The sequence below is a fragment of the Colletotrichum chrysophilum genome (assembly GCF_026319265.1).
Source record: "Colletotrichum chrysophilum strain AFK26 chromosome Unknown scaffold_56, whole genome shotgun sequence".
Classification (NCBI taxonomy): domain Eukaryota; kingdom Fungi; phylum Ascomycota; class Sordariomycetes; order Glomerellales; family Glomerellaceae; genus Colletotrichum; species Colletotrichum chrysophilum.
The window spans coordinates 212,205-239,748 of NW_026517343.1; the positions used below are offsets into that span (position 1 = coordinate 212,205).

The window sequence follows — 27,544 nt, forward strand, 5'->3', positions numbered from 1 at the left end:
GCTCGCGATCTATCAATATCTATGCAAACGCTGATAAGCAACGCGATTGTGTGGTGTGTGGGATATCATATGCTGCTGTGCTCGCTCTCTGAAACAAAAAACAATTCATTCCGAGTCGTTATCCGCGTCCGTCTGGACCCGGTCCTCCGAAAGCTTCGGGTTCCTCAGGATGAAGGAGAACCCGACCATCGGGATGCAAATGCAAAGGGCGGCAATGCAGAGAACCCGCTGGACGCCGCTGTAGCTGCCGATGACGGCGTCTCTGACGTCTGTGCCGACGGGGTAGTCCTTGAGGGTGTCGAAGGGCGAGTTATAGATGGCCGCGGCGAGGGTCCTGTTTGGCTGGAAAGCCAGGCTCTCATCCAGGGAGGGGTAGAGCAGCTGCGTCCAGAGGGCGCCGGACAGACAGTTGCCCAGGGCGCTGCCGACGTTGAAGAGCGACAGGTAGAGACTCGTGATGACGGCGACGTGCTCGCGGTCCGCCGAGGCCTGGATGGAGGCCTGCGTGGGGTAGGCGAACAGCCCGCCGGCCAAGCCCATGATGACCTGCCCGACGATGAGGCCCCTGTGAGACGAGGCATCGGCGCCGCCCGAGTACGCGATGAGGATGAAGAAGGAGGCCGTGAAGATGCAGGCGCCGGTGACGATGATGGCCTTGAGGCGGCGGATCTTGTAGATGACGAAGCTGATGAGGACGCCGCTGAAGACGCCGAAGAAGGAGAAGAAAGACAGGATACGGGTGGCGGTCTCGACGGAGAAGTCAAAGGCAACGATCAGCACGGTGTAGAGGTAGTTGCCCTGGGTGGACCAGGCGAAGTTGAGCAGGCTGCGGACGGCGAGAGCGGCCCAGACGCCGCGGTCCTTGAGCAGACGGAAAGGGATCAGGGGCACCTGGGCCTGGCGCTCCCAGAAGACGAAGACGGGGATACAGACGATGCCGAAGATGAGGGGCACGAGAATGGCGGGGGATTTCCAGTGGCTGACGGTGCCGCCCGCGAGAGTCAGGGGGGCGAGGGTGAAGGAGAAGGCGGAGATGAGGATGACGAGGCCGATGGTGTCGAGCTGGTGGAAGAGGGTGACGCCGCTGCCCTCCTTTGAGAGACGAGAGTGTCGCGACTTTCTCGACTTTTGGCCAAAGGCGTAGAGGCTCGTGAGGAGTGGGATGGAGGAGAAGGGCAGGATGATGGCCCACATGCCAATACCCCAGCGCCAAGATGTGACGTGCAGCACGGCCGCGGTGACATTGCCGCTAATCCACGTGTTGAAGACGAAAGGAATCGCAGGAATGTAGCTGAAGAAGACACGCGAGCGCATAGACGAGAAGTCGGCGACGAGGACCTCAAGCAGCAGGACGAGGCAGGTGTAGCCGATCTGGTAGAGGATTGCGCCGACGCAAAAGACCTCGACGGTCGTGGCGCTGGCCTCAAAAGCCGTGCCGACGACGTACAGCAATATGGCGGCGAGGGTGGTCTCGAAGCGGCCGTAGATGTCGGCGATTTTTGCGGCGGTCGGTTGCGATGCGACGGCGACGACGCTGCGGAGGACGTTGATGGTCGAATGCGACGAGTGCAGCTTCAGGCTGGAGGTGGCGTAGGGCTGGTATGTTCCCCGCACCTGGCTGTCGAGGCCGTAGGCGTAGCCGACCAGGAAGATCCCGACAAAGAGCCAGACGCGCTCCGTCTGGCTGATGTGGGTTGCTGCCGCTGGGACGGCATCGGGTGTGGTGTCGAAGGGTGGTGTTTGAGTTTGGGTTTGGCTGTGGTCGCTCGGGCGTGGGTGCGGTGCGGTGCCGGCGTTATGGTCGGAGGAGGAGGAGAGCAGCGGCGACGTCTCCTCGCTGTCGGAGGAGGAGCGTCTCGCTGCCCATAATCTCTTCATGTCTAAGACAGCGGTGGCGGGAGGGGCATTCGGCCAGATGTAGGGGTGTTCGCCACGTCTTTTTGTCGACAGGAACGACGAGGGAGGAGGAGGAGGAGGATGGTCGCTGGAGGTGTTGTCGAAGGGTTGTTGCGACCGGGAGAAAGGTAGGTGGTATCAGGATATCCGCGACATTCGAACACGGCAGGCACCACAAACGGGTAGAAAAACCGGTCGCTCTCGGTTGCCTGATAGGATGTGTTGTTCAGGGGTGTTTGTTCAGTCAGCAGGGGCTGTGTTGTGCGTGCGTGTGTGATTTGTGATTAGGCGACACGGGAGAGAAACAAACGCCAGGGGCATGAAGCAGTAAGTAGGATGGGTGATTGAGTGGATGGATGGGGAAATCAAAAAAAGGAGTTGCAGAGCTGACAAGTTGTGTAGATGAATTGTGCAGACCAGATCTGACGGTTCGCCTGTTGGACCTGTTTGCCTAGGAAAGCGAACGACGGCGGCAAGGCGGGCAACGGCAGTAGCGACAGCGATGGCAGCAGAGCAGGCCGCAGCTGAATGAAGGCTGCCGCATGACTTGGTTTCGCGGGATTGGACAGCCTAGGGCGAGTCGGAGAGGATTCAGGATCACCGGATCACTGCTCACACGACGCGCACTTTGGGAGTCATCAGTCAGCAGAGCGAAGACCGGAGCAGCAGCGAACAACTCACACACACAGTAAAGCCAAGGCAGGACCCAACCACTGCCAACCACTGCCAGCTAAGGCAAAGCAACTAAGGCACGCCGGCTTCCCGTCGTCACGTTGCACCTCGCACGGCGAATCGAAAACGACCGATCAGATTAGATCATCTGATAAGATGGCTCCCCATAGTAAAAGCAGGTGCCAGGGCCAATCACGACATCTCAATCCTGGATTTTCAGGGATGCGCCGCCTTAAGCGCCCAGAAATTCTGGCCGTGTTCTGGTCGTCACGGATGCTTTTTGGCGGCGTCGGGGCGCGCTACAGCCACCTTGGCAGTGAATGGTGGCGGGTTAAAAGGGCTCCGGCGGCCCTGAAAGAAAATCCCCAACACGATTTCCCGGGTTCCGCCTGGCAGGAGAAACACAGCTGTCAACATGTGTTGCAACAGACGGCCCAGCCTGCTTTGCTGTTCATGATTCACGACTCACTCTCTTCTATGCGAAGCGACGGCAACGCTGCGGGTCGGACGGAACCTTTTATTGAGCCGATGGCCTGCACAGGTGTGCTGCAACATTATGAGCCCCGCCAAGGACCCGTCTCGGTTCCCGGCCGGCGACTCGGATTTGCGACGGAGCATGCCAGACATGGACATTCGCCGCCTCTGCCTGGCCTCGGTTACACACGGTGCCCTGCTCATCTGCCCTGCTCCCCTTATGTCGTGATTCGCACCTACTAAATTGTGTCGCAGAATATGAGTTTTAGCTCTCGAAATTCTCCTGAAAGTTGTCTGTCTTCCTGAGGAGAAGCAATGACGTATTTCGACACCAACCGCATCGTCCGGTGACAACTCAGCATCGCAAATGGGCCGTAAGCAAGCATTAGGGGTCGACGGCTGGCACCGAGACACGAATGCGCTCGCCTGCTGATTGGCTCAACACCGCATTCTTCTCCTACGTGGTCATTTTTAGTGCGCCAGCCGTTGCAGCCGGGGCTTTCACTCTCCACCGCGCTGGGCCTCTGTCAGTTGTCAGTGCTGCAACCCTGCCGCCACCCGCGCCCAATAACTGAAAATCGTCACTGTGAGTGTCGGGAGCGATTATTATTGTTGCGAACCTGGAAACAGCATTGCGATCTTTATGAGTAGGCATTTATCGAAGCAAGAACAGAATTTTCAAAGTGTGGCGTAGGCCCCGCAATTTGGATGTGGCTGGTCTCAAAATAGAAGGTACGATAGAGCAAGAGCGATAGCGGATGCAGCAAGAGCAACAGAAGGCAGGAAGTAACAAGCAGAATCTGCACCTCTTTCCGCGACAGCATCCATCGCGCATGCATAGTCGACGTTGCACAACCTCCGCCCAACCTCCACTCAACCTCCACTCAACCTCCAATCCATACCGCACATGCATCCTACAACATGTCGTCAACAGACGCGGTGCCCATCTACCGCATCGACCTCGCCCTCCCGCCAGAGCAGCGATACGTCCAAATAGCAAAGGACTTTGCTGAGCAGCTGCGGGCCATAGCGCCCCTTTACGACCTTGTCCTTGCACAGATCCTGGTCTACCCGCCGATCATCCGCCTCGCAAAGTTCTTGGTCCGCCTTTGCCTGCGCCGCGTCTACAACGACGACGAGAACCGCGAGATCCGCTCCATCGCCGAGAATGCTGGCGTAGATCTGCATCTCGTCGTCGCCCTCAACACCTTTTTGGATTGTCTGCTCGGGTGCACCTCTGGTGCAGTCCCGGTTTGCGACGATGACGCCCCGGAAGATGCGCCGTCGCATTTGATGCATTTTCGCACGCTTGACTGGGGCATGCCGGAGCTGGCGGATGTACTAGTTCAACTTGACTTTGTCGACTCCAAGTCACAACAACCTGATCTCGTCTTGGCGAGATCGATAACATACGCCGGTTTTGTCGGTACCCTCACTGGCGTCAGGTAGGAGAAGTCGCATTGAGTGCTCTTTTGTGATGGTCGTGGAGTTGACTAGTTCCCATAATTAGACCAGGACTATCTCTCTCACTCAACCACAGGCCGTTGCTGAACGCCAAGACAAAGTCGTCTATTTTTCACCAGGTCCTCGTTCTCCTAGGCCGGAGACCATCGATATCCTCCATGCTACGTCAAGTGCTGATACCACCCAAACCCGTCGATGTTAAAAGCGGAAAGGACGCAGATGTCAGCAACCTTGTCGTCTTCGCGACCGACTTCATCAAGAACCCGTCGCCGTCGTGCTACCTCATATTCAGCACCCCACAAGAGGCAGTGGTCATCCAGAAAGACTACATTGGCGGCAACATCAAGCACACTTACGATTTCATTGCCCAGGCAAACCACGACACCAACCACACCCTCTGCTGCGGGGCCTCCGAGTTCCACCACAAGGCACTCGAGTTGGAAGAATCATCTTCCATCCCGGAGGACTCCCTATGGCTCTCCGCGTCGGCTGAGCGGCAGAACTTTGTCCATGACAACTGGAAGGCTCACAGCAAGAGATTAGGGGCTACTGCCTCGGCGGTTATCGACGACACAATGGAAGGGCAGAGTGGCAATGGATCTTGCATCGCTCTGGCAAAGAGTCTTCAGCCGAATTCTCGAACTCGAGGCGTTACTAAGGGCATCTTGAAGAGGTGGATGATGTCTGAGCCCGTGTTCAATGACTTCACACACTTTGCGACGGCCATGGATCCGCTTTCTGGGGATGTTGTTTTCCTTAAGAAGGGTGAACTAAACATACCATCTCTATAACTTCAAAACATGGACTGAAGAGCTCGTACTTGCAAACCCAAGGAGCAGTGTCACCCCTTCACACGCATCAACGACTAATAGGTTAATCACAGACTTAGAAGTAAATAATATGAAGCAAACGTCATCCTGATTAAATGTATTTCTTCTAGTTAAGGAGGAACCTTCCCACGTTGAGAATTTTCCCCAGCAAGACGGAATTCTCATAGTAAATGTATTGCTAAGAATTACCTCCCATCCCCACTGAGGTACAGATAGAGGGAAGTAACATGCGGTAGGACTACGTGCCAAAGCGCATCAAACCAATCGTGAACCACCAAACCTAGAGATCACACACAAACTCTCTGAGCCGCAGCATAGCAAAAACTGAGCTCACTGTCTCGATCAGTCGAAATCTCCAAAGGTGATGACTGCCTTGCCATTACGCCCCCTCTTCCCAGCATACTCCCAAGCCTGCTCCGCCTCTTCAAAGGAAAACGCTTCCACCCGCAATACCTCGATCACCCCCTCATCAACTATCCCCCCCGCCTCAGAGAGCGCTTCAACGTTCGGTGACACAATAAAGTACTCATACCGCACCTCAGGATATTCAGCCGCCTCCTCCGCCGGACCACGGCCAAATGCCCATTGCGGCGCCGGGTCGCCAACGGTGATGATCATCCCGCCGGGCCTAACAACCTCCCAACATTTACCCAGCACATCTCCACCAACCGTGTCAAACACCACATCCACGCCTCGTATATCGGCACTCCAACTTTCATCATTGTAATCCACAACCTCCCATACCCCGAGCCCTCTCAATCTCCCCGCGCTCCGCAGCGACGCCAGCGCAACGACCTCAGCCCCGCGCCGCGCCGCAATTTGCACGGCAACACTCCCCACCGCACCGCTGGCGCCCGTAACCAGCACTTTCATCCCCGGCCTAACCTTCCCGCGGGTGATGATCCCCTCCCATCCCGTAAGAAGCGGGATCGGTAGCGCAGCCGCCGCTTCATGCGATATTGAGGTTGGTTTCGGCGCGACTTCATCCGGGAGGCAGACGATGTACTCCGCCTGTCCGCCGCCGCCGCGGTCTGCGGCGATGAAGGCGAAGACGGGCTGATTGAGGCGCAGGGGGCCGGGGTAGGTGGGCCCAAGGGCGGCGACGGTGCCGGAGAGCTCGTGGCCTGGGATGCGGTTCGGGGCGGTGTAGAGCTCGGGCCAGAGGAGTTCGGGGGCGGTGATGCCGGCGGCGTGGACGCGGATTAGGATTTCGGTGTGGTTTGGGACGGGGGTGGGGAGAGAGGTGGTGGTGACTATCTCTGGGGAGGAGGCGGGGCCGAGGACTTGGATTGCTTTCATGTTTGCTGTGGAATATTGATCGGACTGAGGAAGTGGTGTACGGATTTTATTGCGGCAGCGGGATGTCAAGCTCTTGAACCTTTTTTCTATCCTGTGGTGAATCTTGAATGCATTTCAATAGACCTGATGGCTGGAAGACACATTTGGTCGGCAATCCACTGCCGGCGCCGGGTACCCGGGTTCGGGAATCGAAGTGGGGCCGGGCACCCGGTTATCTACGTCGGGGACGCATCTCGCCGGCATCACAACATGACTACCCCGTTCTGTGCATGGGAGACCGAAAACAAAAGAGGAACCTCGGTTGTCAAACATACTTTCAGATGACATCGGCGGGTATCCATGATCTGTCGGCGTCGGCTTCAACACATCTGTGCTTTTCGCTTGGACAGTCGGCAGATGAGATGACGGGTGGCTCACCTCGGCGTCTCCATGAATATGCCAGCAAGTATAAGAAAGGTCTGATATGTTTGATGTTTGATTGAGTCAAGTGCCTACCTTCAGCATAGAATCATTCTATCACTACCCAAGATGAACAGCCACACTGGAGATAACCGGTGAGTGCTATCCTCATCCTTCACATAGCCCGTGCCACTTTGCTTACCAAAAACAGCATCCGACCCCGAGAGACCATCAAAGTCCTCTACGACTACCAACTCCAGAACGCTCCCGGGAAATCGATCGTTGGAGTCGAGGTCGAATATCCGCCCGACGGCTTCACCCCTCCCCATCGCCATTCAGGCGCTACCGTGATTGCGCGCGTCACGGAAGGAACCATACTTAGTGGAATGAACGGGAACCAGCCAAAGGTGTATAAAGTCGGCGAGAGCTTCATGGAACAGCCGGGATGTCACCACACAGTTGGAGAAAACAACAGTGGAGTGCTGAGCGCGAAGCTGCTTGCGATCTTCGTCGTCGACTCTGAGGTTGTGAAGGGCGGGTATGATGCGCTCACTGTCGTTGATGAGGAGTGGCGCTGAGAATGAATGTTGGTTGATGTTGTACAAATATCGTCTTCTTTTAAGACGTCTCACTATCTCCCGCCTAAGCTAGGTTTCCGAACGGACCCATAACCACCTGCTCAGACGTGACGCGTTGCCTACCCTTGGACATACTTCCTTGCGAATCATTCAGCTGGCCAGGGTGGAAGACAGCAAACGCAACCATGACCGAGAACATCAAGAACGAATCAAAGAAATACATCATCGCCTCATGCTGATTCACAAACCCATACCACCCCTCCCCAAACTCCGCCGCCCTCACCAAGTTCCTTACCCAAACAGCCACCACAGAGATCACCAGCGTCCACACATACCGCCTCCAATGCTCCACGTAAATCACCTCCCTCTGCGTCGCCCTCTGAAACCTCACAACGAGCGCAAAGTACACCACCAGCACAAACAGCTGGAACAGCAGCCCGCCGAGCACCACGTGGCCGCCAATCTCCATGATCTTCGGGTTCGCGATGACTTGGACCAGAGAGCCCCCGATCTGCGTGCAGAAGGCGACGATGTCCGTGAGGATGAAGATGCTCGTCGGGCTGCATCTGCGCCGTGGGTGGCCGAGCAGGGACTCTTTGAGGCGGCCGAGGGTGATGTAGAGCGTGGCGGAGATGAAGACGGGGGCGACTAGGATGAGCATGAGTTGGAGCATGAAGGGTTTCGGGGAGAGGGGGGCGGAGCCGGCCCAGGCGCGGCCTAGGTGGCCGAAGGTGTCGCCTGTTGCCCTTTTTGTTAGACTTGGTTTCTCCAAAGCCGGATCGCTGATCTGGAGGATTTTGGACTTACATATGCCTCCCAGTACCATTGGGATGAAGTATTTGGTCTTGTACTTTCGTATCAGGAAGATGTGGTATAACGAAATGCCAGCAAAAAGAAACAAGAATATGACGCCTGCGGCTTTGGATGGTGTGTATGGGTAGAAAAGGACTTTTCCGTCCTCGAAATGAACGAGACCCATGGCTTATCGTTGTTGTTTTTCGAACGATTACTGGACCAGGAAGAGGGCGCAATAAAGACCAGAAGCAAACTGTTGCGCCGGTTGGGATCGGGATGACAGTACAAGTTGTTGCCGCGAACGTTCTAAAGAGTGTTTTCGAAGTACAGACATCCCAAGAACGAAGCCTCCGAAATGTCACTGCCAAGTTATTAAATAGATAATAGGGGTCTCTGTGGCATTGTTAGAAGACATTCGCGCTCTGCTCTCGACCAATCGCTGATTTTTCGCATTCTCGTATTGTGTGACTGCCCCACAATGCTTCGCCTCCGGCCTCAAACGGGGCCTCAGGAGCCTCGATGAATGATGATGATGATTTCCCCATAACTGAGAAGAATTCTTTAAGAAAAGATAATGATTGTTGCTTGACCACTTTTCGTATGGTTGTATTGTTCTTACGAGCCCTTCCGCCCTGGACGTCCATGCCATAAGCGTTTTCTTTGCTTGTCGAAAGTACCCGAACCAAAGTCCGTTCAAATAGATCAAGCCCGAGGCGGTTGAGACGACAGCAACCGTCCAGATCAGTGAAGACACCACTGTATCAATAATTTGTTGTTTTGAATGCTGGAATAGACCAGTGCAGTTTCCCTGCTCCGTTGCTTACCTCTCAAAGGGCATGATTTAGGGCATGATTTAGGTAGATCAAGGCCCTTGTGAAATGCGTTCCGAATACGAACATTGCGAGCGAACCAGACGAGTTAGTCGCGGCCGTTTTGCGAGAGAGCTGCATGTTTACTTCGAAATTATGTCGTTATGTAATGGTAGTGGGCACATCCAGGATAGACTCATCCAGATATCGAGCCCGGAGTCTGCGTCTGATCGCCGTCTTTTGGTAGCTGCCAACCCAGACCAGCGAGTTCCACACCATCATCCTAACATGGATGTCGAAGTTCCGGAGCTAACGGGTGTCAGGTGAGCTCCCGCGAACCCATTGGTAAAAGGCGCAGCCCCGCAACAGCTCAAGAAGCTTAATCCCAAGCTCTATGATGACCACAAGATGAATGGCCAGGACTACCGTCGCAGAGAAGAAAAGTTTCAATTGAGAGGGTGTGAATGCCAAATAGGGGACCTGCCAACGTGTACCGAGAGCGAGGCAAGTTGAGTGGCGTGAACTGGGTGCTGAGCGAGGCAGGTTTTACCGGGAGGGGCTCAGTTGTGGCAGCAGAATCCCATTCTAAATTGGCAAACGTCGTTATCTACAGCTCGATCATCCAGCTCGTCGTGTTTCGACGTTTCTGAGAATAGCGACGCCAAGACGTACGTACCATGCAAACAGAGAAGAAATTTCGTTGCAGCCATTGATACATGCCCGCTACGTCCGATCTTCTCGAATCTAGGATTGGAGCCGAAATGCACGTGGCTCAGTCTGAACCTTAACCCGCTAATGAAACGCACGGAGGTGGGAAACAAGCAGTCTTCGGGCGGCGGGACGATCAGACCCGGTGTAAATAAACACTCTCAAAGTCCAGATGAAACCGGACGCGAGGAAAGCTTCCAGCTGTACTCTCAACGATGCCTGGAAATGGTGAGTTTTAATGCAGGGCATGGATGGATCGGGGGAGCAGTTCATTAATCATCTGAGGAGCGATGAACGCCCCGTTGAAAGATAAAATGTCAAGGTGTTCCAGATCTAGATGCTCCGTGTCTTTCACGTGTGTGAACATTTGGGTGATCAGCTATTACAATACTATCGTCGACAATACACAGTGTTGAATCGTCCACTCTCTCACCATGAGGTCCACATTGGTGCTTTTTACTGCCGCCCTGGGCTTGGTCCAGGGCTTGCCACAGCAACAGCCCGGTGGCGAAACGCCAATGGACAAGGCGAAGAAAGTTCCACAAGGCATAACGAAGGCAAAGGATGGCTCAGTCATTCTTGACACCACCGAGAAGGTGAAGTGAGTGTTGTCGTGATGTTGTTGAAATGCGAGCGAGAGACACTGACAAATGTCATAGCGGCCTTGACATTCGCTTCCGCATCAGTGGCCCAGCTGCGCAGTTCACAAAGACGAGCAAGGTGCCCGATGGTAACAAGGAAGAAAACGCCAAGGGAGACCTCGGCTTGCACGTTTTACTCCACGGAGATAGCGGCTCATCCTTCTTCGACATGCCGAACCAGGGTGTCAAGGACAATTTGGCGGGTGTGACGGTCCTTGCCCCCGATCAGAATCTTCACTGGGGTGGTGGCAAGGGCTTCAACCGAACCGATGGCGTGGCCCATGCACAAGCTGTCAACGACCTTGTCATGAAGACATTGCCGAAGTACATGGCATTCAACTCCTCTAACGTGTACTTCACTGGTATTTCAGGCGGATCCCTTATGTTGAGTGGATACTTCATTCCTGCGCACATGGGAAATTTCGCTGGAGACGGTCACGGTGTCATGTTAGGCTGTGGCGCTATGGAGCCTAGGGTGACAGTTGAGGCCTCAGCCCGCGACGCCTTGACGAAGACACGAATTCACTACCAAACTTCGCAGAAGGAGCTGGACCGCCTGCAAAAGTCTATCCCGATGGCGATGAAGGCCTACGAGGGCATTGCTTCAGAGAAGGGGTTGAAGAAGGAGGACATCAACAAGCTACAGACGGCCAATAACAAACCGGACGGAGGACACTGCCAATTTGATGGAATGGGCTTTGGATCTGGAATTCAGCTGGTTGTTGATCACTACACTGCTGTAATGAAGAAGGGTGGCAGCGGGGAGATTCCGGGGATTGGCAACGTGAACCAGGGCGTTTCGGGCCAAGAATTGAAGTTCAAAAGCGGCAACTGAGGAAAGCCAAATGAGTCGTGCGAAGTTGTTGGTGAATTTGCTTTGGGCCTGGTTTATGTACATATGCTACTATGACCGTGATATGGAGCATGAATGAATCAAGTTTCTCATCACATGCGACCGAATTAGACGATGCAAGAACCAACATAACTTAGCTTGAAGAGGTACAAGTCGAAAAGGTTGCGGCAGTCTCGTCCTCAGTATATCGACAGACACGGAAAGGGCGTGGAAAAGAAACACCTCGAAGGCTACTGAGTATAACACGCCGCGTTAGCACACCTAAAGAGGGGTGTCTGAGGAATTCCACCAAGATACCTATCGCCCGAATGGTATCAATAAATATATCTCAACCTATTTCTGTCAGATACGCTGAAGAGGCAGTCAGCCGGACTAAGGTAGTGTTTAGATCAGTGGAGACGCAACTCAAACATGACAGGAGTACAAGAGAATGTAAGGTTGTTATGCCATGAAGTCACAAGAAACCAGGGAAAAGTCAGTGAAAAGCGGATTACAATACATGACCCGTGCGCACTTTTCAATTAGTGCGTGGTAAAGCCATGGTGAATAAGATTGCCGTGCTAGTGAGACTTAGAAAGGCTGTCGCTATTTAATGGAAAATTGTACCACCGACGCCCAACTCAAACCACACATCTGCATGTACAATCTAGCTACGGGCTGGTCCTGAACAGGAACAGATGGAGAACCACAGCCAAATATCCAATTGATCCTATCGGCTACGCCAGAAAACTACACCTCCCCGTCCACCGACCTGAGTGCCTGGTTCGCCGACGTCAGCTGGTGGTTTGCCTTCAACATGTTGCACACCGAGGTGCCGGCGACGAAAGACCAGACCCCGTACTACCAAGCCAGCGAGAGGTTCAACAAGGCTGTTCTGTTGGGGCCCAAGGAGGATTGTGCGACGGAATCCTGTAAGGCAGTGGGGTATACCGGCAGTCAGGATCTATGCGGAATCAGTAAACTTGCCCAGCTGATGACAAGCTGGAGGGCTGATGTATGTGAACAGGTTGTGGTTTCTTACTCTCTGGAAGCCATCCTCGTAACAATGTACCTCGTCGTCTTCACCATACACCAAGTGACTCAGCAGTCGAACAACTCCTCAACAGACAATCAACGTACGAGAACTCTCTCTACGATGTGAAACATACCTCGTCCCACACTTCCTTCGCAACAACTGCATCGTCTCCCCCGCCCCCTGGGCCGCCGTCACAGCAAACAGCGTGGCACAACCCGGGATATCAGCCGTTTCAACAGCAAACAGCAACAGCAGCATCAACAGTCCCAGGTTCAGCACAGAAGCAGCTGGAATCCTTATTTCCACACGGGGTGGTGATTGTGATCAGATGACAGATCAATGCCTTATTAGTGCTATTCTGAACTTTCTCATATGGATTCTTTAGGATGAGGTATATGTCATGACGGCGTGTAATGGATTGTAAACATCAAGCATCGTACCGGTATATAAGAAGGTTTGGTAATGTGTGCAAATTAGACAAACACTTTCAGCATCTTGGTACTCGTGACTAAATCCCGAACTGTGACTTTGAGCACCAGGCAAATGCCGAAAACAAGACGATTCCGCAGTTACTTGACGATAGGGCACTTGACTCTAATTGAGTCCCAATCTCCTCAATTCTAACCTTGGGGAGAATGATTGGAAATAACGAGCCCAACCGAATCTCCTCTAATACTGTAATACTATTTTAAAGAACCTGCGCGTTAACAGCCAGCCTTTCAACCTATGCTGCCACATCAAGGGTTTGTGCTCGCCCGAGTGTCGAGTGTCAGACTTGGAGAGATTCCTGTAGAGAGTGCCACCTTTTCTGGCTGCAGTCCTGAGCAGTCGCCGCTCTAGACTGAGACGAGCCTGAGTATGTAACTAAGTACCTGATCCAGATCCCGTCGCCGGCCTCGAGAGTTTCGCTGCTCAGGCCGCCCTCGACCATGCGTCGACTCGCAAGTCGCAACGGAGCCCCTTAGGAAGCGCATCCTGTGTGCCCAACTGCATCATGCTGTCGGCGTTGGTCGGGGAGGCCGCATCCTCCGAAATGCGGTATCTCAGTAGCAGATACGCCACCAACAACTTCACCTCGAGAGTGGCGAAGGCCTTGCCCAAGCAGATGCGCGCACCGTAACCCCACGGGATGTAGAACGTCTCCATGAACCGCGTCCGATCAGGGCCAGCATTGAGCCAGCGGCCAGGGTCATAAAGTCCCGGTTGGGGGAATGCTGATGGGTCATGCTGGATGGCCAATGTGGAGGTAGATACGACAGTCTAAAGATGGATCATGGACGTCAGTGAGCTGCTTCGGCAAGTCGGTGATTGTCGTGTGCATGGAGATGCGGTGGAGAGAAAAGAGTAATGAATCCGGAATAAGGACGAAGTCACGGCTACTTACCCCCTTTGGAACGAAAACCCCGTCATACTCTTTGCCAACCGGCACCACTCTCTCAGCGCGACCACTCGAGAGGGGATTCAGACGATACGACTCCTTGACGCAGGCCTCCAGGACGGGAGCCGAGTTGATGGCGGCGAATGACGGGAACCCGTTTTCGCCGACGGGCAGGGCGAGAAGCTCTTGTCGGATGCGTTCCTGCCAGACGGGGCTGCGCGCGAGGTTGTACAGCACATAGGTGAGGGCCACCGTGGCGGTCGTCTGCGCCGCGTTCAAGTTGTCAAGCGTCTCCGCCTTCACCCACGAAGCCGGGAGCGGATCTCCCCGCTTGTCCCGGAACTGCTGAAGCCGGGAGAGGAGAGACGTGTTGTCGCGGTAACAGCTGTCGTCTTCCAGCGTGGCGGTCACCTGCCGTTCGCTCCATGCCGTGAGGTCGTCTTCCGCGCTGAGGAAGTCTTTCTTGCCGGCCAGGCGAACCATGGCGAACTTGACCGCGTGGTACACGAGGGGAAAGTTGAAGAGCATGGGATTCCACAGTTCGCAGTGTTTCAGTCCTTCCAGCATGTTCCGCTCCGGTCCCGGAGTTTCCACGGTCCTCGTGGAGTGGCCGAATCCGAATATCAGTTGCGTGATGTTGTCGAAGGCGTAAAGATTCACCCGGGAGAAGAAGTCAACCGTGGTGGATCCCGTAGCCTGGACGTGACGATCGATGTCCTCCAGGAAGGCGACGACGCGCGAGTGGACGGGGTCGACGCAGGCGGACGTGTGGATGGAAGTGGCCTGGAAGAAGGCGAAGCTGATCTTCCGCCGCTGTCGATGCTCCTCGTAATCGAGAGTGTTGAAGGTAGCCCGCTCCCCGTAGGATATGAAATGGTCGAAGTAGTGGCTTTTGGGATGGCGCCCGGCCGTACCATAGATCTCCCTGGTCGACGATGGGGTGCAGAACGACACCTCGCCCGGGGCGATCAAGACGACAGGACCATATTTCTGATGCCATTCATGAACCTTGGCACTCCTTTGCAAGTTCAGGTCAATCAGGGCGAGCGGAAGGCGAGATATCTTGCAGAATCGCGGCCCGGGGATGTGGGAGTAAGGAGAGAACCATAAGGCGTGGAGGACATAGCCGGTAGCGAACAGCAAGAGGCAGGAAAGCACCGCCCACAGAGCCACGTGGCTTGGGACGAGAAAATGTGTCAAGAACATGCCAACAAATCGGACTGAGAAATATGGATGGAACACACACACACACACAAAGAACACGCGCGAGAATCTGGTGTCGATGACGGTTTTCAACCGTCAAGAGCTAGGTATTTATTTATCCAGACGAAGTCTCGACCGCACTGTACAGCCGGAGGACGTTTCGTCGCCCTGCCTGAGGCGGAACTGCACATCATGAGAGAAGTCCGTCTACAGTTCGTGATTCCACTTGCAAAAGGTCCCGTCATGGATCCTGTGGCCCACATATGGCGCGCCTCGATCAAGAATCTCAGCCTGCGTTGTGCCTTGTACAGACGCTCCGCCGACGCAACGAACTAGAATCTTCCGCCACCATGTCCTTCACCCAGCCGTCAGGAGCCCAAGCTCGGGTGATTACCATCCTTCTCGTCGAAAGAGAAACTTCGCTAACGAAATGCTCCGCAGCCGCAGATCGGGCGTAAAAGTGAAAGCTGAGAAATCTGACAGACTCCATGATGGATTCATGTCCTGCATAAGCTCGGGCGAATAGACTGTGCCGTAAGAGCTTCGTGTTCTATGTTTCGTGACTAACTCGTGCCCCCCGAGCAGCATGAGAACCCAGCCAGTAGTAAGATTCGCAAGTTGGCCAATAGTATTCTCAAGCAACTGAACGGAGGAATGAAGTTCATAAAACATCGCCTTAGTCAGAGTGGGGCGTACTGCCGTCACATTATGGCGTGCGCACGCCGACCTGGAAAGGTACGTGTTGATGTTACATACGCATAAGCTCACTCCTCGGTCTCACTTTTTGCCGTCACGGCCTTCACGTACACCGTAGGATTTGCTGTATTTGGCGCTATCGATAAAGATTCTGCATTACGGGGAAAGTTGCGTGGCTCGCGTTGTGTGAAGTCGAGCGGCGAGACTGAGACTGAGACTGGCCTAGGGTTAGGGTTGTACGGTCGCCAGGTCCGGTACCGGGTCGAGGGCTCAATTGAGGTTCAAGCTCTGGACTAGCAATCCCGTCTTCAGTCTTCAGTAGGACCAACTAACACTAAGTAGGTAGGGACTTTTGTTGTCATCACCCCGCAATACGATCAGGAACGGGCAGCTGAACGGGCCTCGGTGGGTCATTAAGGCGGAATGAAATAGCCTTGCAATCGACAATGAACTTGTGGGGCTAAAAGGTGTGGGGTCTCGGCCCCGCCGACCCATACGGATGTCCAACACGACTGCCAACCGACAACATGCTATGTAGACATCACTACCTTCACTAATGCTGAAGTACGTCCAGACTTAAGTCCTAACAGTAGTAACTCAGACAATAGGGTCCGTGTATTGATCTTACGTATGGAGAAGAACGCTATAATAGGTATGTGTGTGTCCATTGTAGCAGCTCACATAGGGAATAAGCCTCCCTTGTACAGATGTCATACTACTGTTGCTTATACATAATGTATAATGTATATGTACTTATACCCTTGCGGTCAGTAATCCCTGATCCTGGTACGTACACTACTAAGCGTTCGGGTACACATCCGGTTATGTATCTGGCCCTGGATTACGTATTACGCGGCGTATGCCCCGCCCATGTTGGCCTTTTACAAGTGTTATGTTGCGGCTTACTATGCAGTATGTTGGCCGCCAACGCGGGTGGCTACCCCCGGATAAATGACTTGTTTCAGGCAATCTCCAGACCTTCCCCAGCAGGCAAGCGCTGAGCCTCCCCCGGAGTAGGCAGCAGCTGCGCCTCTCTCACCGCTGCCCCCTGTCTGACATTGGAGATCAGCCATCAGACTTTACCCCCCCCCTCTCCCCCCTGGGGCAGGGCGTGGGGGGCAACACACAGTAGGGCACGGAAAAAAAGCCGCAACATAAAATGACGGGCACATGACATGATAGACAAAAATGGTCAGAAATTTGTAATTTGTTTAACAAACCGTCAAAGCGACCACCATCCACTATGGCGGTAACGGCAACAGCAACAGCGGCAGCTTCCTACCAAAGTGCGCTTCCAGCTGTCACGAATGACCTGGACGCCTCGACCGATATACCCCTCGGATCAATGGCAAGCGAGAAACCGACGGCCCTGATCGAGGCAACCGGCGTCGGCAGCGGCACCGCTTCAACCGATGAGGCTGCCGTGACCGACTCGGACGAGGCGGTGCATTCTTCAGACCGAGACCTCTCCATCACTGCGGCAGCTATAATCATGGCTACATTAGCCGGCATCACGTTGACGAGCAGCCTGACTACCGGGTTTCTCGTCGTGGCACTTCCGAAAATGGCCAAAGACCTTGCCATCCCATCTGGCCTGTTGCTTTGGTAAGTTGTCCATCTGAGTCGCTCAACTTACTGCTCTACGGCATCGGACTCGGCTGCTGACCACCCCCGATTCATTAGGCCGGCCTCTATTTACGGGTTTGACTCACCCCTTACGCCCCGTACTTCCAACTTGCTAATCCCTGACCATCCATTTAGTCTGACGGGTGGATGCTCTCTGCTCATCGTCGGCACCGTGGCCGATGTCGTCGGCAGCCGCATCATCTTCCTCGCGGGATGCCTGCTGCTGGTGGGATCCGTCCTCGGCAGCGGCCTGAGCAACACACCGACCCAGCTCATCGCCTTCCGCGGCGTGCAGGGAATCGCCGCCTCCATGTTGCTGCCTACCGCCATGAGCCTGCTCACCCTGTACTTCCCCGTCGGCAAACGTCGCAACCTCGGCTTCGCCTTGGTGGGCGCCGGTCAGCCCACGGGATACTCAGTCGGTCTCTTCCTCGGCGGTTTCTTTGTCGACTCCATCGGCTGGAGGTACGGCTGGTACCTGGGCGCCTGCGTCGCCTTCGTCGTCTTTCTCTCTGCGCTTTTCGGCATGTCCAAGCACCCCAAGGACGGGGTCAGGCCGTTCACGTGGGACAAGATCTTGCTCCGTATCGACTGGGCCGGTGCCGTCGTCGCGAGTGCCTGCCTGGGCATGTTCTCCTACGTCTTGGCGTGAGTCGACCCTTCCCACCTGTCTACGCTGTAGTATCCGTCTTTGACCCATGAACATAGTATCGTCTCGGACGATGGTCAACAGGTACGAGAACCCACCCAGATCGTGCTGCTCTCCATCGCCGGCGCTCTCGTCCCCGCCTTTGTGTGGTGGATGTGGCGCCAGGAGAAGCTTGGCAAGCCTGCCTTGATACCCAACTCCCTTTGGAAGACGGCCGCCTTCTCGTCCATCTGTGGCATGGTCTTCCTGACCTGGGCCATGATCCAGAGTCTGGAATACGTCTTCAGCCTTTTGTGAGTTCCCGTGCCCTTCTCATCCACACGAGATCCCATGCAGGCCCACCAATCTTCACCTTCTTTCCCTTGATCCTCCGTGATGACGATCGCTGATGATACCCACGCCCAACTCAGCTTCCAGAATGTGCAAGACCTCTCCGCACTGCAGACGTCGCTCCGTTTCATCCCAAATGTCGTTCTTGGCATCATCTTCAGCGTCGCGCTGGGCGTGATGCTCCACCGGGTGCCGGTGTACTGGATCGTGCTTTCGACTTGTCTCCTGTCCGCCATCTCACCTCTGGTGATGGCGCTGGTCGACCCGGGCTGGCCATACTGGTATGCCTCATTCTGGGCCATGCTTTTGTCTCCGCTTTCGGGTGATAGTAAGTCTTCACGACCTTGGCCTCCGTCAACGATCCTTTGAACTGACAAAAGCACCCCCGTCACAAAGCCTTGTTCGTCGTCTCTGCCTTGATCATCACCAGCACCTTCCCCGAGGGGACCCAAGCCCTCGCCAGCGCCGTATTCAACACCTTCTCCCAGTTCGGCACCGCCGTCGGCTTGGCCGTGGTCGGCGTCATCTCCTCCACCGTGTCGCAGAGTTCCCAGTCCGGTCATCATGCTGGGAACGACAGTGAAGACTACTCGAAGGACGATTTGTTGAAGGGGTACAGGGCCAGCTTCTGGGCCATGTTTGCCGCGGCGGCCCTGACTTGCGTGCTTGGGGCCCTTGGTTTGAGGAAGGTATCGAACAAAGGCCTGAAGGCTGAGTAGATGAGTAGCTTGAGGGTTTTTGACCACATGAGTTTTGCGATGACCTGGAGGCGCGCACATCATAGAACGGTCTCTATTTGAGGCACACCTGTCCACAAGTAGACTTGATAGATCGTTTACAACGGCATCCGGTTCAACAGCAAGCCGAATTCATCCAGACCATGAAATATGAGCAAATCCCCATCATACACACAGTATATTCCGGTCCTTCAGAAGAGGTCGAAACTTGTCTCCGAGTCAGTTTGAACACAGGAATTTCCGGAAACGCTAGGCTTGAACAGAGCAAATGTGATGAAATTCATGATTCTTGATTCTTGGTTCCTGATTCTCTCGACTTCTGGGTTGAAGAATACGCTAGGACAGCCCCTCCACAAACAAACAGAATTTCCCCAGCAGCTCTTCCGCCCTCTCGACCGACAACATGCCCGTATGAGCAAAAATCTGCAACTCCGTCTTCTCCCCGCGCGGGAACGAAATCACGTACAGGAAATACGGCAGCCGCCGCGGATTCTCGAACCGGCGCAGCGTGCTCGTGAACCCTTCCTCCACCGTCAGGGAGACCTCGTCCTCCACGTTCTGGTGCTGCGTGCAGGAGAAGAACTCGGCGCCGCAGTTCTCCGCAGCCTCCTTGAACCCCAGAGAGTCCGCGTCGCCCATGGAGATGAACTGCTCCTGGATGGCGGACGCCACCTCTCCGATCGATGCGGACCCGGTGTCGACCCGTACGGGCACGACGTTGACGCAGCAGCCCACCGTCGTCTCCAGTCCCGGCATCGCCGCGTTGCGTCCGCTCACCAGCCGCCCGAAGACGACCTCTCCGTCGCCGTCTTGTAACCGGGACAGGAACACGGCCCAGGCGGCGCTCATGTAGGAGGCCGGGGTGATGCCTGCGACAGGTTTCGGCGTGGCTACCTCCCTCTCGACGCGGAAAGACTGGGCCCCGACGCCCTGCGGCGCCCCGGGCCGCAGGACTCGCAGGCCGTCGTTCTCGTGAGATGTGCCGGCCGGGGAGGTCGACGACCCTTCCAGAACACCGCGCCAGTATGCGACTGCCGAGTCACGCGTGCGGGCGACGTGAGCCATGTAATCCGCGAAGTTGGTGGGCTCCGGCGCGATTGGCGTCCCCTGGTAAGAGAGGATCAGGGCGTTGAAGATGACCCCGATCGATATCCCGTCGTACTGCGCGTGGGAAATCCGCAGCACGAGGCGGTTGGCCGACCCCGCCTTGCGGAGCACGAAGAAGCCCACGATGGTTTGATGGCGGCCGAATGTGGCAATGTCGTCGAGGCAGAATTCTGCGAGGGCGGTGTCCGGGTCGGACTCGGCTTCGATGATGCGGAAAATCAGGTCGACGGTGCGGGGGATGACCATCCAATGCTTTTCGGCGGAAGGGAGGAAGTAAGCCCGGAGAACGGGAAACGCCTCCAGGAGGTCACAGCAGCTATTCTCGAGCTTGGCCAGGTCGATTGACGGGGGGAGGTCGAGGTAGAAGTAGTCGACAAGTTGCAGGGCGTCGGACAGACCCTCCACGGCCAGCGATTCCTGTATATCGGAAAGCGGCAGTATCTCCATGATGTCCTCCGGACCCAGGGGACCACGGTGATCCAGCTCTCCTGGAGAGATGACGTCGAGAGCGCCATTTGTCGACGGATAATGTTGATCCTCCACACCGTTGCGATCGGTCTCGTTGCGCGGCTTCGCAGAGGTCGTGAGCACGGCGAGTCCAGAGAGCACCGGGTGCCGAAAGATATCCGCAACGGATATTTGGACGTCGACTTTTCGCGCCTCGGCGACGAGTTTCATAGCGGTGATGGAGTCGGCGCCGAGACGAAAGAAGTTGTCGTCCAGGCCGATGGAGTCGCCGTCGATGCCGAGGACGCGAGCCCAGAGAGTTTGCAAGGTGCGTTCCGTCTCGGTCCGGGGCGCCCTCCGGGCTGCTCGTTCGCCGCCCCCCGTTTGCGAAGCAATTCGATCCATGGAGAAAGACGAGCCCATCTCGCGCAGGAGTTTCCGGTTGGTCTTCCCGGTCAGGGTGAGCGGTATCTGGGGCATGGCGAAGAAGAGCGTGGGGATCATGTAGGGCGGTAGATGCCTCGCGAGCCCCGACGCCACCTCGTCCTCCAAGTGCACGAGCCTGATGCCGTAGGTCTGATCGTCGTCCGTCTGCAAGAAGACGGCCAGGAGGTGACCGGTTTCCGCACCGGCCGGCAGGATGGCCTCCGCCACGACTCGCGTCACATCCGGCATGCAGGCCGACACGTGATGCTCGACCTCGCCGAGTTCGATCCGGTTCCCGCGGATCTTGACCTGGGTGTCTTTCCGGCCGGTGACGACGACATTTCCGTCGGCGTCATAATGCGCGAGATCCCCCGTCTTGTACAGCCTGCCGGTCCGTCCGGGAACGCCCGGTCCGCCACGGACCAGCCAAGCCGGGTCTCGGACGAAGACGTCGGCCGTCTTCTTCGGATCGTGAACATAGCCCTGGCCGACGATGGGCCCTTCGATCAGCAGCTCGCCGGTCTCGCCCCACGGCAACAGCACGTCGTGGTCCGCGGGGTCGACAATCCACGCGACGGAGCCGATGCCTCTGCCGCTGTGACGGAGCCCGGTCACGGTCGAGGCGGCGCAGTTGGCCGTGCTGATCGGGGTGCACTCAGCCGGGCCGTAGGAGTTGACGACCTGGGCTTTCCCGCACCAGAGCGTGGTTTCCAGGTCCGTCACCTGCTCGCCCAGGAGGAGCAACGTCTCCAGCGCGGGCAGCGCGTCGGGGTTGAGGAGGCGGGCCACGGTCGGGGTCAGGTTGGCGAGCGTGGCGCCCATGCGCGCCATGGAGCCCTCGAGGCTGTCTTTCCGGTCGGCGTCGCTGGGGATGCACAGGCAGGCCCCCGTGGTCAGCGTCGCGAAGAGGTTGTGCACGGCCACGTCGAAGCTGTAGGAGGCGAAGTCGAAGACTCTCGAGGCGGGACGGAAGCCCAGCGATTTGTTCTGGTAGTGCATGGCCGAGCACAGGTTTCCGTGGGATAGCATGCATCCCTTGGGCATCCCGGTGCTGCCGGAGGTGAAGACGACGTACAGCAGGGACTCGGGGCGCAGTGTTGGTGGCTTGAGCTTCGGATGCTCGTCCAGGGGTGACGGCGGCGGTCGAGGTAGGGGTTCCTGGCGAAGAGAGTGACCGACCGTGACGACGGTCACCGGGAGTTGAAGCTGCTCACCCATGGCGCCGTGGGAGAGCGACGTGAGGATCAGGTTGGACTCGCATTGCTGGATGATGACTCTGAGACGATCCGTGGGCAACAGAGGGTCTAGCAGGAGGAAAGCCGCTCCGGTCTTGACGACGGCGACGACGGAAACGACCGTCCACTGCGACTTCTCGAAGCACAGCGGCACGATGTCGCCGGGCCCGGTGCCGAGAGACTGAAGCCGGACGGCGAGTCGCGAGGCCAACTCGTCGAGTTCCCGGTAGGATAGATCACCATCCCAGGCACAAACGGCCGGGGCGTCTGGCTGTGCGGCGACTACCCTCGATATCATGACATCCATGCGACCCTCGACCCCTTGCGGCACTGATGAGTTCTGCTCCCATATGCGGCCCCGGCCATCTACGTCAGAGACGGATTTTGCCATCATGGTCGTGGTGATCTTGGGAGGGCCGGTAAGGGCTGTTGTATGTGTTGGCGTAGAATGTGTCAAGGTAGACTAGGTAGAGAGTGTTCAAACAGACCATCGGTTGCAAAACACACATCATCAACAAGACCTCATAATGCCACCTTGAACTTGTCGTCAGAACCAAGCTTCTAAGTTGTCATGTAGACCATGTATATACAATTAAGAGGTATGCAATCATCGGGGTCGACATCGACATGCATGCAACCCAATCAAGCTTTACAGCTTTGGTGTACGGATAGTTCGTCTAATGGCATGACGCAGTCAAATAAGCCTTCCCCGCAGACTTGGCTGACAAGGCCCGAGCCGGCCCCGTCCGGAACACTAAGGTAGTCCCTAGGTAAGTAGGTACGAATAAGCCAGTCGGACCGAAAAGCCTTTCCGGGTCCTGCCGCAGGACCCGCAAGGTCCAAGCAGAACACTGAAGTCCTTCCTGCCTGGACCGCCCCCAGTCTCCGCGATCAATCCTCCACATTTCCTTGGTCGAGAATCCTTTCCGTCTTGATGACCCAGCCACTTGCATATGTCTAGAGACTCTGCCACCAGCAGCGGCAAAATGCGAAAAAAAAACCGAATGTTGACCCACTAACCGCGCGAATAAAGGCCCAAATCCCTTGCCTTCGAATGAGTCATGACCGACCTATTGGATACTACGTACGGAAGATGACAGGATCAAAGACAGCAAGGATCACAATCCCATTAGCAGGCGCACAAGTTCCATTAACAGGGTGGATGATTACTACTAGGAGGCTAGACGAGGCTGAAAAGCACCATATCTTGTAGATATGGACCCGAGGTGGGGGGTGGAGAGCTAAGGTCGGAGTACGTACCTTGAGTATCTAGGTACCAGCTGAGACTACCTTAGCTTAACGAGGCAATGTGGAGCAAGGTCCACCCCATGTGCCCTCGGTCAGGTATCCGTACCTTACCTAGATACTGCGGATCGAATCCCTAACGAACGTTGGTGTGCATGGATCCGTTCGTGGGGGTTGTTTTAGTGCAGGTACTGCCCTGAGCGGTTACTAATGTACCTTAGGTAAGTAGTTAGACAGACGCTGAGAAATACCCTGCGGCTATTGGTTGACATAGTGTGCCGGGGGCCGTACATGGCCGGGTGGGTCCCCACCACCCGGAGCCGCGCCGAAACTTTCGCGGAAGGATTCCAGCGTCCGCAGTCTCACGTCAGCTACACTGTACTTCTTATGATGGGTAAGTTTTACCCCCGACACTTGTATCATCCATGGATGGAGAATGCGGCCCACAGATAGCTGGCATTGAATGACTGCAGTGTGGAATATTACTCAACACCATCAACAGCGAGAAGTACTGTGTGCCTATGGGGGCAGCTCAAGCCATGGGTATACGGCTGGGATGTTTTACTTTGGCCCGCAACCACAGTAGAGGCTGTAGACTCCTGTATATAAAGAAAATAAATCATCTACAACATGATGAGGTTGTGCAAGCCGACTGTCACAGGTTGCATCTCATCACTCTGCTCTTACTTTTCTAATTCGGTGCACACTTCACACTTCACACTTCATACTTCATACTTCACATTTCACATCTCAAGCCAATCTCATAGCCTATTTAAGGCAGGACACGTACCTACTTAGATTCCAAAGCCTGTCCCCTGGCATCACCACATAATCACAATGCCTGGGTCTCTGACGAATGGTTCTCTGACGAACGGTTCTCTGACGAACGGTTCTCTAACGAACGGTTCTCTTACGAATGGTTCGTCTCCCGTCGCCGGCGACGAGTCCTCGGATCACTTCGTGGTCCATATCTCGTCCGGGACCGCCTTGGTGGAGTTCTCCAAGGGCAACCGCCAGAACCCTTTCAGCCGGCCAAAGATGCGCGAGTTGACGGCCCTCACCAAGAAGCTGGCCGACGATGAAGAAGTCGGCTGCATCGTGCTGACCGGTGGCGAGGGCCGCTCCTTCAGCGCTGGTGGCGACTTCCACGAGACCTCACACTTCACCGGAGGCGACGAGGTCGACGCCTGGATCGACGACTTCACCCACCTCTACACCACCGTCGCCGGCATCTCCAAGCCCGTCGTCGCAGCCATGGACGGCTACGCCATCGGATTGGGCCTCCAGATCGCTCTCTGCTGCGACTACCGCATCGGCGCCGACACGTGCCAGCTCGTCATGCCCGAGTTCCGCATGGGCATCGCGTGCAACTTTGGCGGGCTGATGCTCGAGGCTACCGTGGGCCGCTCCGTCATGCAGAGGATGTTGTTCACGTCCGAGAAGTGGGATGCGCCGGCGGCGCTGCGCGACGGCCTGCTGCACGAGGTCGTCCCGGCCAAGCAGCTGGTCGCCCGCGCGCTGGAGAGGGCTCGCACCATCAGCTCGTGGGCGCCCTCGGCCGTTCGCGGAACTCGTCCGTACATCAACGCCAAGTTCTGTAAGGACCTGGTGGATCTCGGAGAGTCGGCCAAGCGCACCCACCGTGGTGCGTTTGCCGCCGGTGATGCTCAGAAGAACATGAAAACAATCATCGAGAAGAGCCAGAATCATGTTCAGGTTTGGAAAGAAGAGGCGTCGCCTTCGTGGGTCCTGTTCGCCAACACGACCATCTCATCCCTTGAAAAAACCCTTCAAACCGTCACGGCCTCCGGCATACACGTCTACGGACAGGGACATGCTTTGACTTCCGGGTCCTACACTTGGCTCGACGGAGATGATGGTGCTTCACCCTCGGCCCATGATGAGTGGGACACGTTCATCGAGTCCCGCGGCGACATTCTTCGCGCCAGAGCGGGTGCTATGAGTGATCGACCACTTTACGCGACACGCAACACCACCACGGGAGCTTGGGCTGTCGGCACCGACGCATTCACGCTGCACCTTGCCCGCTCGCAGTGGGGCATGCACGCCGGGTTGACGAATCCGTCCGTCATCTACCGGGACGAGACCACCGCCTTCATCGGCGTATCAAAGGTCCCGAGCAACTCGAGCATCGAGCTGCGCAAGACCGGCAGCGGCGATGCTCAAGGCGGTCGATGGAAGCTCTCGACCGAACAGTTCCGCGACCCCATCTTGGCTGCCTTGAGCCCGCAGATCCGGGACTTTGCCCTTGCCGGCTCCAGTTTCGTCTCGGCCCTGCAAGGAGCCGTCTCCCAGATGACCCAGAACGGAGACGGCTCCGTCGCCACCCTCCTTTCCGGCGGCATCGACTCGGGTGCCGTGACCGCCTTCGCCGTCCTGTCCGGCCTCAAAGTGACGGCCTACAGTGCCGGCACCCCCTGGGGCAACGAGCACAGCGAGGCCAAAGAGCTCTGCGACTTCCTCGGGATCCCGCACGTGTGCGTCGACTTCTCGGCCGAGGAGCTGCTCGCCGCCGTCCCCGAGTCTATCCGCGCCATGGGCCACTCCGAGAACGAGCGCGTCGACATCGCCATTAGCATTACAGCCATGCTCCGCAGCGGCATCATCAAGGAAAAACACATCCTGACGGGTTACGGCAGCGACTTGGTGAATCTCGGCCTGCCTCCCGCGTCCGGTGCCGATGATGTCGACGCCTTGATCAAGGACATCATCGACGGCGTCGACTGCTCGCGTAACAGCAACGAGTTCACCGACTTCGTCGCGCATACTTACGGTAAAAGGCTGTCGCACCCTTACTGGCACAAGGATGTCGTTCTGTCCGCTCTGGACATCCACCCGGCCTGCAAGATCCGCGGAGGTCGTGAGAAGGCCTTCTTCCGTGCCGCCATGGAGCCGTATGTGCCCATGACAACCGCTTGGCGCAAAAAGATCGGCATCCACCTCGGAGGCGGTCTGCAGGGCGGGCTCGACGCGACTTTTGGCAGTCGTGAGCTGAAGATCCAGGCCTACGACGAGTGCTTCCGAGCCATCGCATCCCGCGTCCTGGAAGACGGCCCTCTCGCTAGCGTTACCAACCTGGCGCCAAAGGTTGACCACCTTCGTCAGCACACGCCCATGACACCGTCCGGCGCCGGACGCTTGCTCCACTGGGACGGTACCGCCTCGGAGGAGGCCCTCGGCAAGCTTTCCGAGACACTTCTGGAGAGCCTCAAGGGCGCCGGCTTCGTGCTCGTCAAGAATCTGCCCCTCGGCGAGGAGCAGTTCAAATCCCTCGTCCACTGCCTCGGCGACCCGGTCCAGCACAAGTGGAAGACGGGCTCCAGCGACCTAATGAAGCTGAACGCCACGCACGAGAAGGGCAACGTCGTGCTCGGCCGCGGCCCCCTGCCCCTGCACACGGACGGCATCCTCATCGACCAGTACCCGGACCTGATCATGCTGTACGCGGCCGAGTTCTCCGACGAGCCCGGCTCCGGCGAGACCTTCATCGTCGACCAGGTGCGCGCGGGCAAGGAGATGCCGTCGGACCTGCGCGAGAGGCTGAGCAAGGTGACTTTCGAGTACCACATCCAGGAGCAGGGCCACTACCCGAGGGCCTCGTCGGAGCAGGGGATCCGGGTGACGCCGTTGCAGGTCGGCGAGGACGGGGAGGCGTCGTTGCGCCTGTGCCTGCCCTTCCCGGCCGGCATCGAGCGCAGCTGGGCCATGAAGGCCGTCAGCACGGTTCCCGGGGTCGAGGTGGACTCGGACGCGCTCCTGGCCGACTTGGAGCGCTATCTGCTGCAGCCGAGGTATATGTATCAGCACCGTTGGAACGTGAATGAGTTCCTCGTGTTTGAGAACAAGACTACCCTGCATGGCCGCACGGCTATCAGCGAGGGCGGTCTTCGCTCGCTCTATCGGGCCCAGGTACACAGGCGTGCCTGATCACTTGTGTCCCCATATCAAGTGTGCTTGAATGACCTAGAACGCGATGGAGAAGTATGGTTATGCAGTAAATATAAATCTATG

At 56.4% G+C, this 27,544-nt stretch overlaps 10 protein-coding genes across 10 annotated transcripts; 5 read left to right on the plus strand and 5 right to left on the minus strand.

The window, feature by feature from the left end:
- Positions 1–105: 105 nt before the first annotated feature.
- COL26b_007136 (uncharacterized protein) lies at positions 106–1,878 on the minus strand (the record flags this gene model as incomplete). The annotated part of the gene is made up of 1 exon (XM_053179938.1): positions 106–1,878. The coding sequence occupies one exon, from the start codon at positions 1,876–1,878 to the stop codon at positions 106–108; it is 1,773 nt and encodes a 590-aa protein (XP_053036146.1).
- A 2,085-nt stretch (positions 1,879–3,963) lies between these two features.
- On the plus strand, positions 3,964–5,297 carry COL26b_007137 (uncharacterized protein; the record flags this gene model as incomplete). Its single annotated transcript, XM_053179939.1, has 2 exons — positions 3,964–4,487; positions 4,583–5,297. 2 exons carry the CDS (start codon positions 3,964–3,966, stop codon positions 5,295–5,297), a joined length of 1,239 nt encoding a protein of 412 aa, XP_053036147.1.
- A 381-nt stretch (positions 5,298–5,678) lies between these two features.
- COL26b_007138 (putative secondary metabolism biosynthetic enzyme) lies at positions 5,679–6,635 on the minus strand (the record flags this gene model as incomplete). The annotated part of the gene is made up of 1 exon (XM_053179940.1): positions 5,679–6,635. The coding sequence occupies one exon, from the start codon at positions 6,633–6,635 to the stop codon at positions 5,679–5,681; it is 957 nt and encodes a 318-aa protein (XP_053036148.1).
- Positions 6,636–7,163: 528 nt separating this feature from the next.
- Positions 7,164–7,612, plus strand: COL26b_007139 (uncharacterized protein; the record flags this gene model as incomplete). Its single annotated transcript, XM_053179941.1, has 2 exons — positions 7,164–7,189; positions 7,246–7,612. The coding sequence occupies 2 exons, from the start codon at positions 7,164–7,166 to the stop codon at positions 7,610–7,612; spliced, it is 393 nt and encodes a 130-aa protein (XP_053036149.1).
- A 64-nt stretch (positions 7,613–7,676) lies between these two features.
- COL26b_007140 (uncharacterized protein) lies at positions 7,677–8,438 on the minus strand (the record flags this gene model as incomplete). The annotated part of the gene is made up of 2 exons (XM_053179942.1): positions 7,677–8,350; positions 8,420–8,438. The coding sequence occupies 2 exons, from the start codon at positions 8,436–8,438 to the stop codon at positions 7,677–7,679; spliced, it is 693 nt and encodes a 230-aa protein (XP_053036150.1).
- A 1,920-nt stretch (positions 8,439–10,358) lies between these two features.
- Positions 10,359–11,400, plus strand: COL26b_007141 (uncharacterized protein; the record flags this gene model as incomplete). The annotated part of the gene is made up of 2 exons (XM_053179943.1): positions 10,359–10,525; positions 10,584–11,400. The coding sequence occupies 2 exons, from the start codon at positions 10,359–10,361 to the stop codon at positions 11,398–11,400; spliced, it is 984 nt and encodes a 327-aa protein (XP_053036151.1).
- Positions 11,401–13,345: 1,945 nt separating this feature from the next.
- On the minus strand, positions 13,346–15,017 carry COL26b_007142 (uncharacterized protein; the record flags this gene model as incomplete). Its single annotated transcript, XM_053179944.1, has 2 exons — positions 13,346–13,693; positions 13,818–15,017. 2 exons carry the CDS (start codon positions 15,015–15,017, stop codon positions 13,346–13,348), a joined length of 1,548 nt encoding a protein of 515 aa, XP_053036152.1.
- Positions 15,018–16,953: 1,936 nt separating this feature from the next.
- Positions 16,954–19,034, plus strand: COL26b_007143 (uncharacterized protein; the record flags this gene model as incomplete). The annotated part of the gene is made up of 5 exons (XM_053179945.1): positions 16,954–17,315; positions 17,472–17,984; positions 18,045–18,278; positions 18,396–18,643; positions 18,712–19,034. The coding sequence occupies 5 exons, from the start codon at positions 16,954–16,956 to the stop codon at positions 19,032–19,034; spliced, it is 1,680 nt and encodes a 559-aa protein (XP_053036153.1).
- Positions 19,035–19,388: 354 nt separating this feature from the next.
- Positions 19,389–22,661, minus strand: COL26b_007144 (NRPS; the record flags this gene model as incomplete). Its single annotated transcript, XM_053179946.1, has 1 exon — positions 19,389–22,661. One exon carries the CDS (start codon positions 22,659–22,661, stop codon positions 19,389–19,391), a length of 3,273 nt encoding a protein of 1,090 aa, XP_053036154.1.
- Positions 22,662–24,349: 1,688 nt separating this feature from the next.
- Positions 24,350–27,531, plus strand: COL26b_007145 (putative secondary metabolism biosynthetic enzyme; the record flags this gene model as incomplete). The annotated part of the gene is made up of 2 exons (XM_053179947.1): positions 24,350–27,442; positions 27,529–27,531. 2 exons carry the CDS (start codon positions 24,350–24,352, stop codon positions 27,529–27,531), a joined length of 3,096 nt encoding a protein of 1,031 aa, XP_053036155.1.
- Between the last annotated feature and the right edge of the window lie 13 nt (positions 27,532–27,544).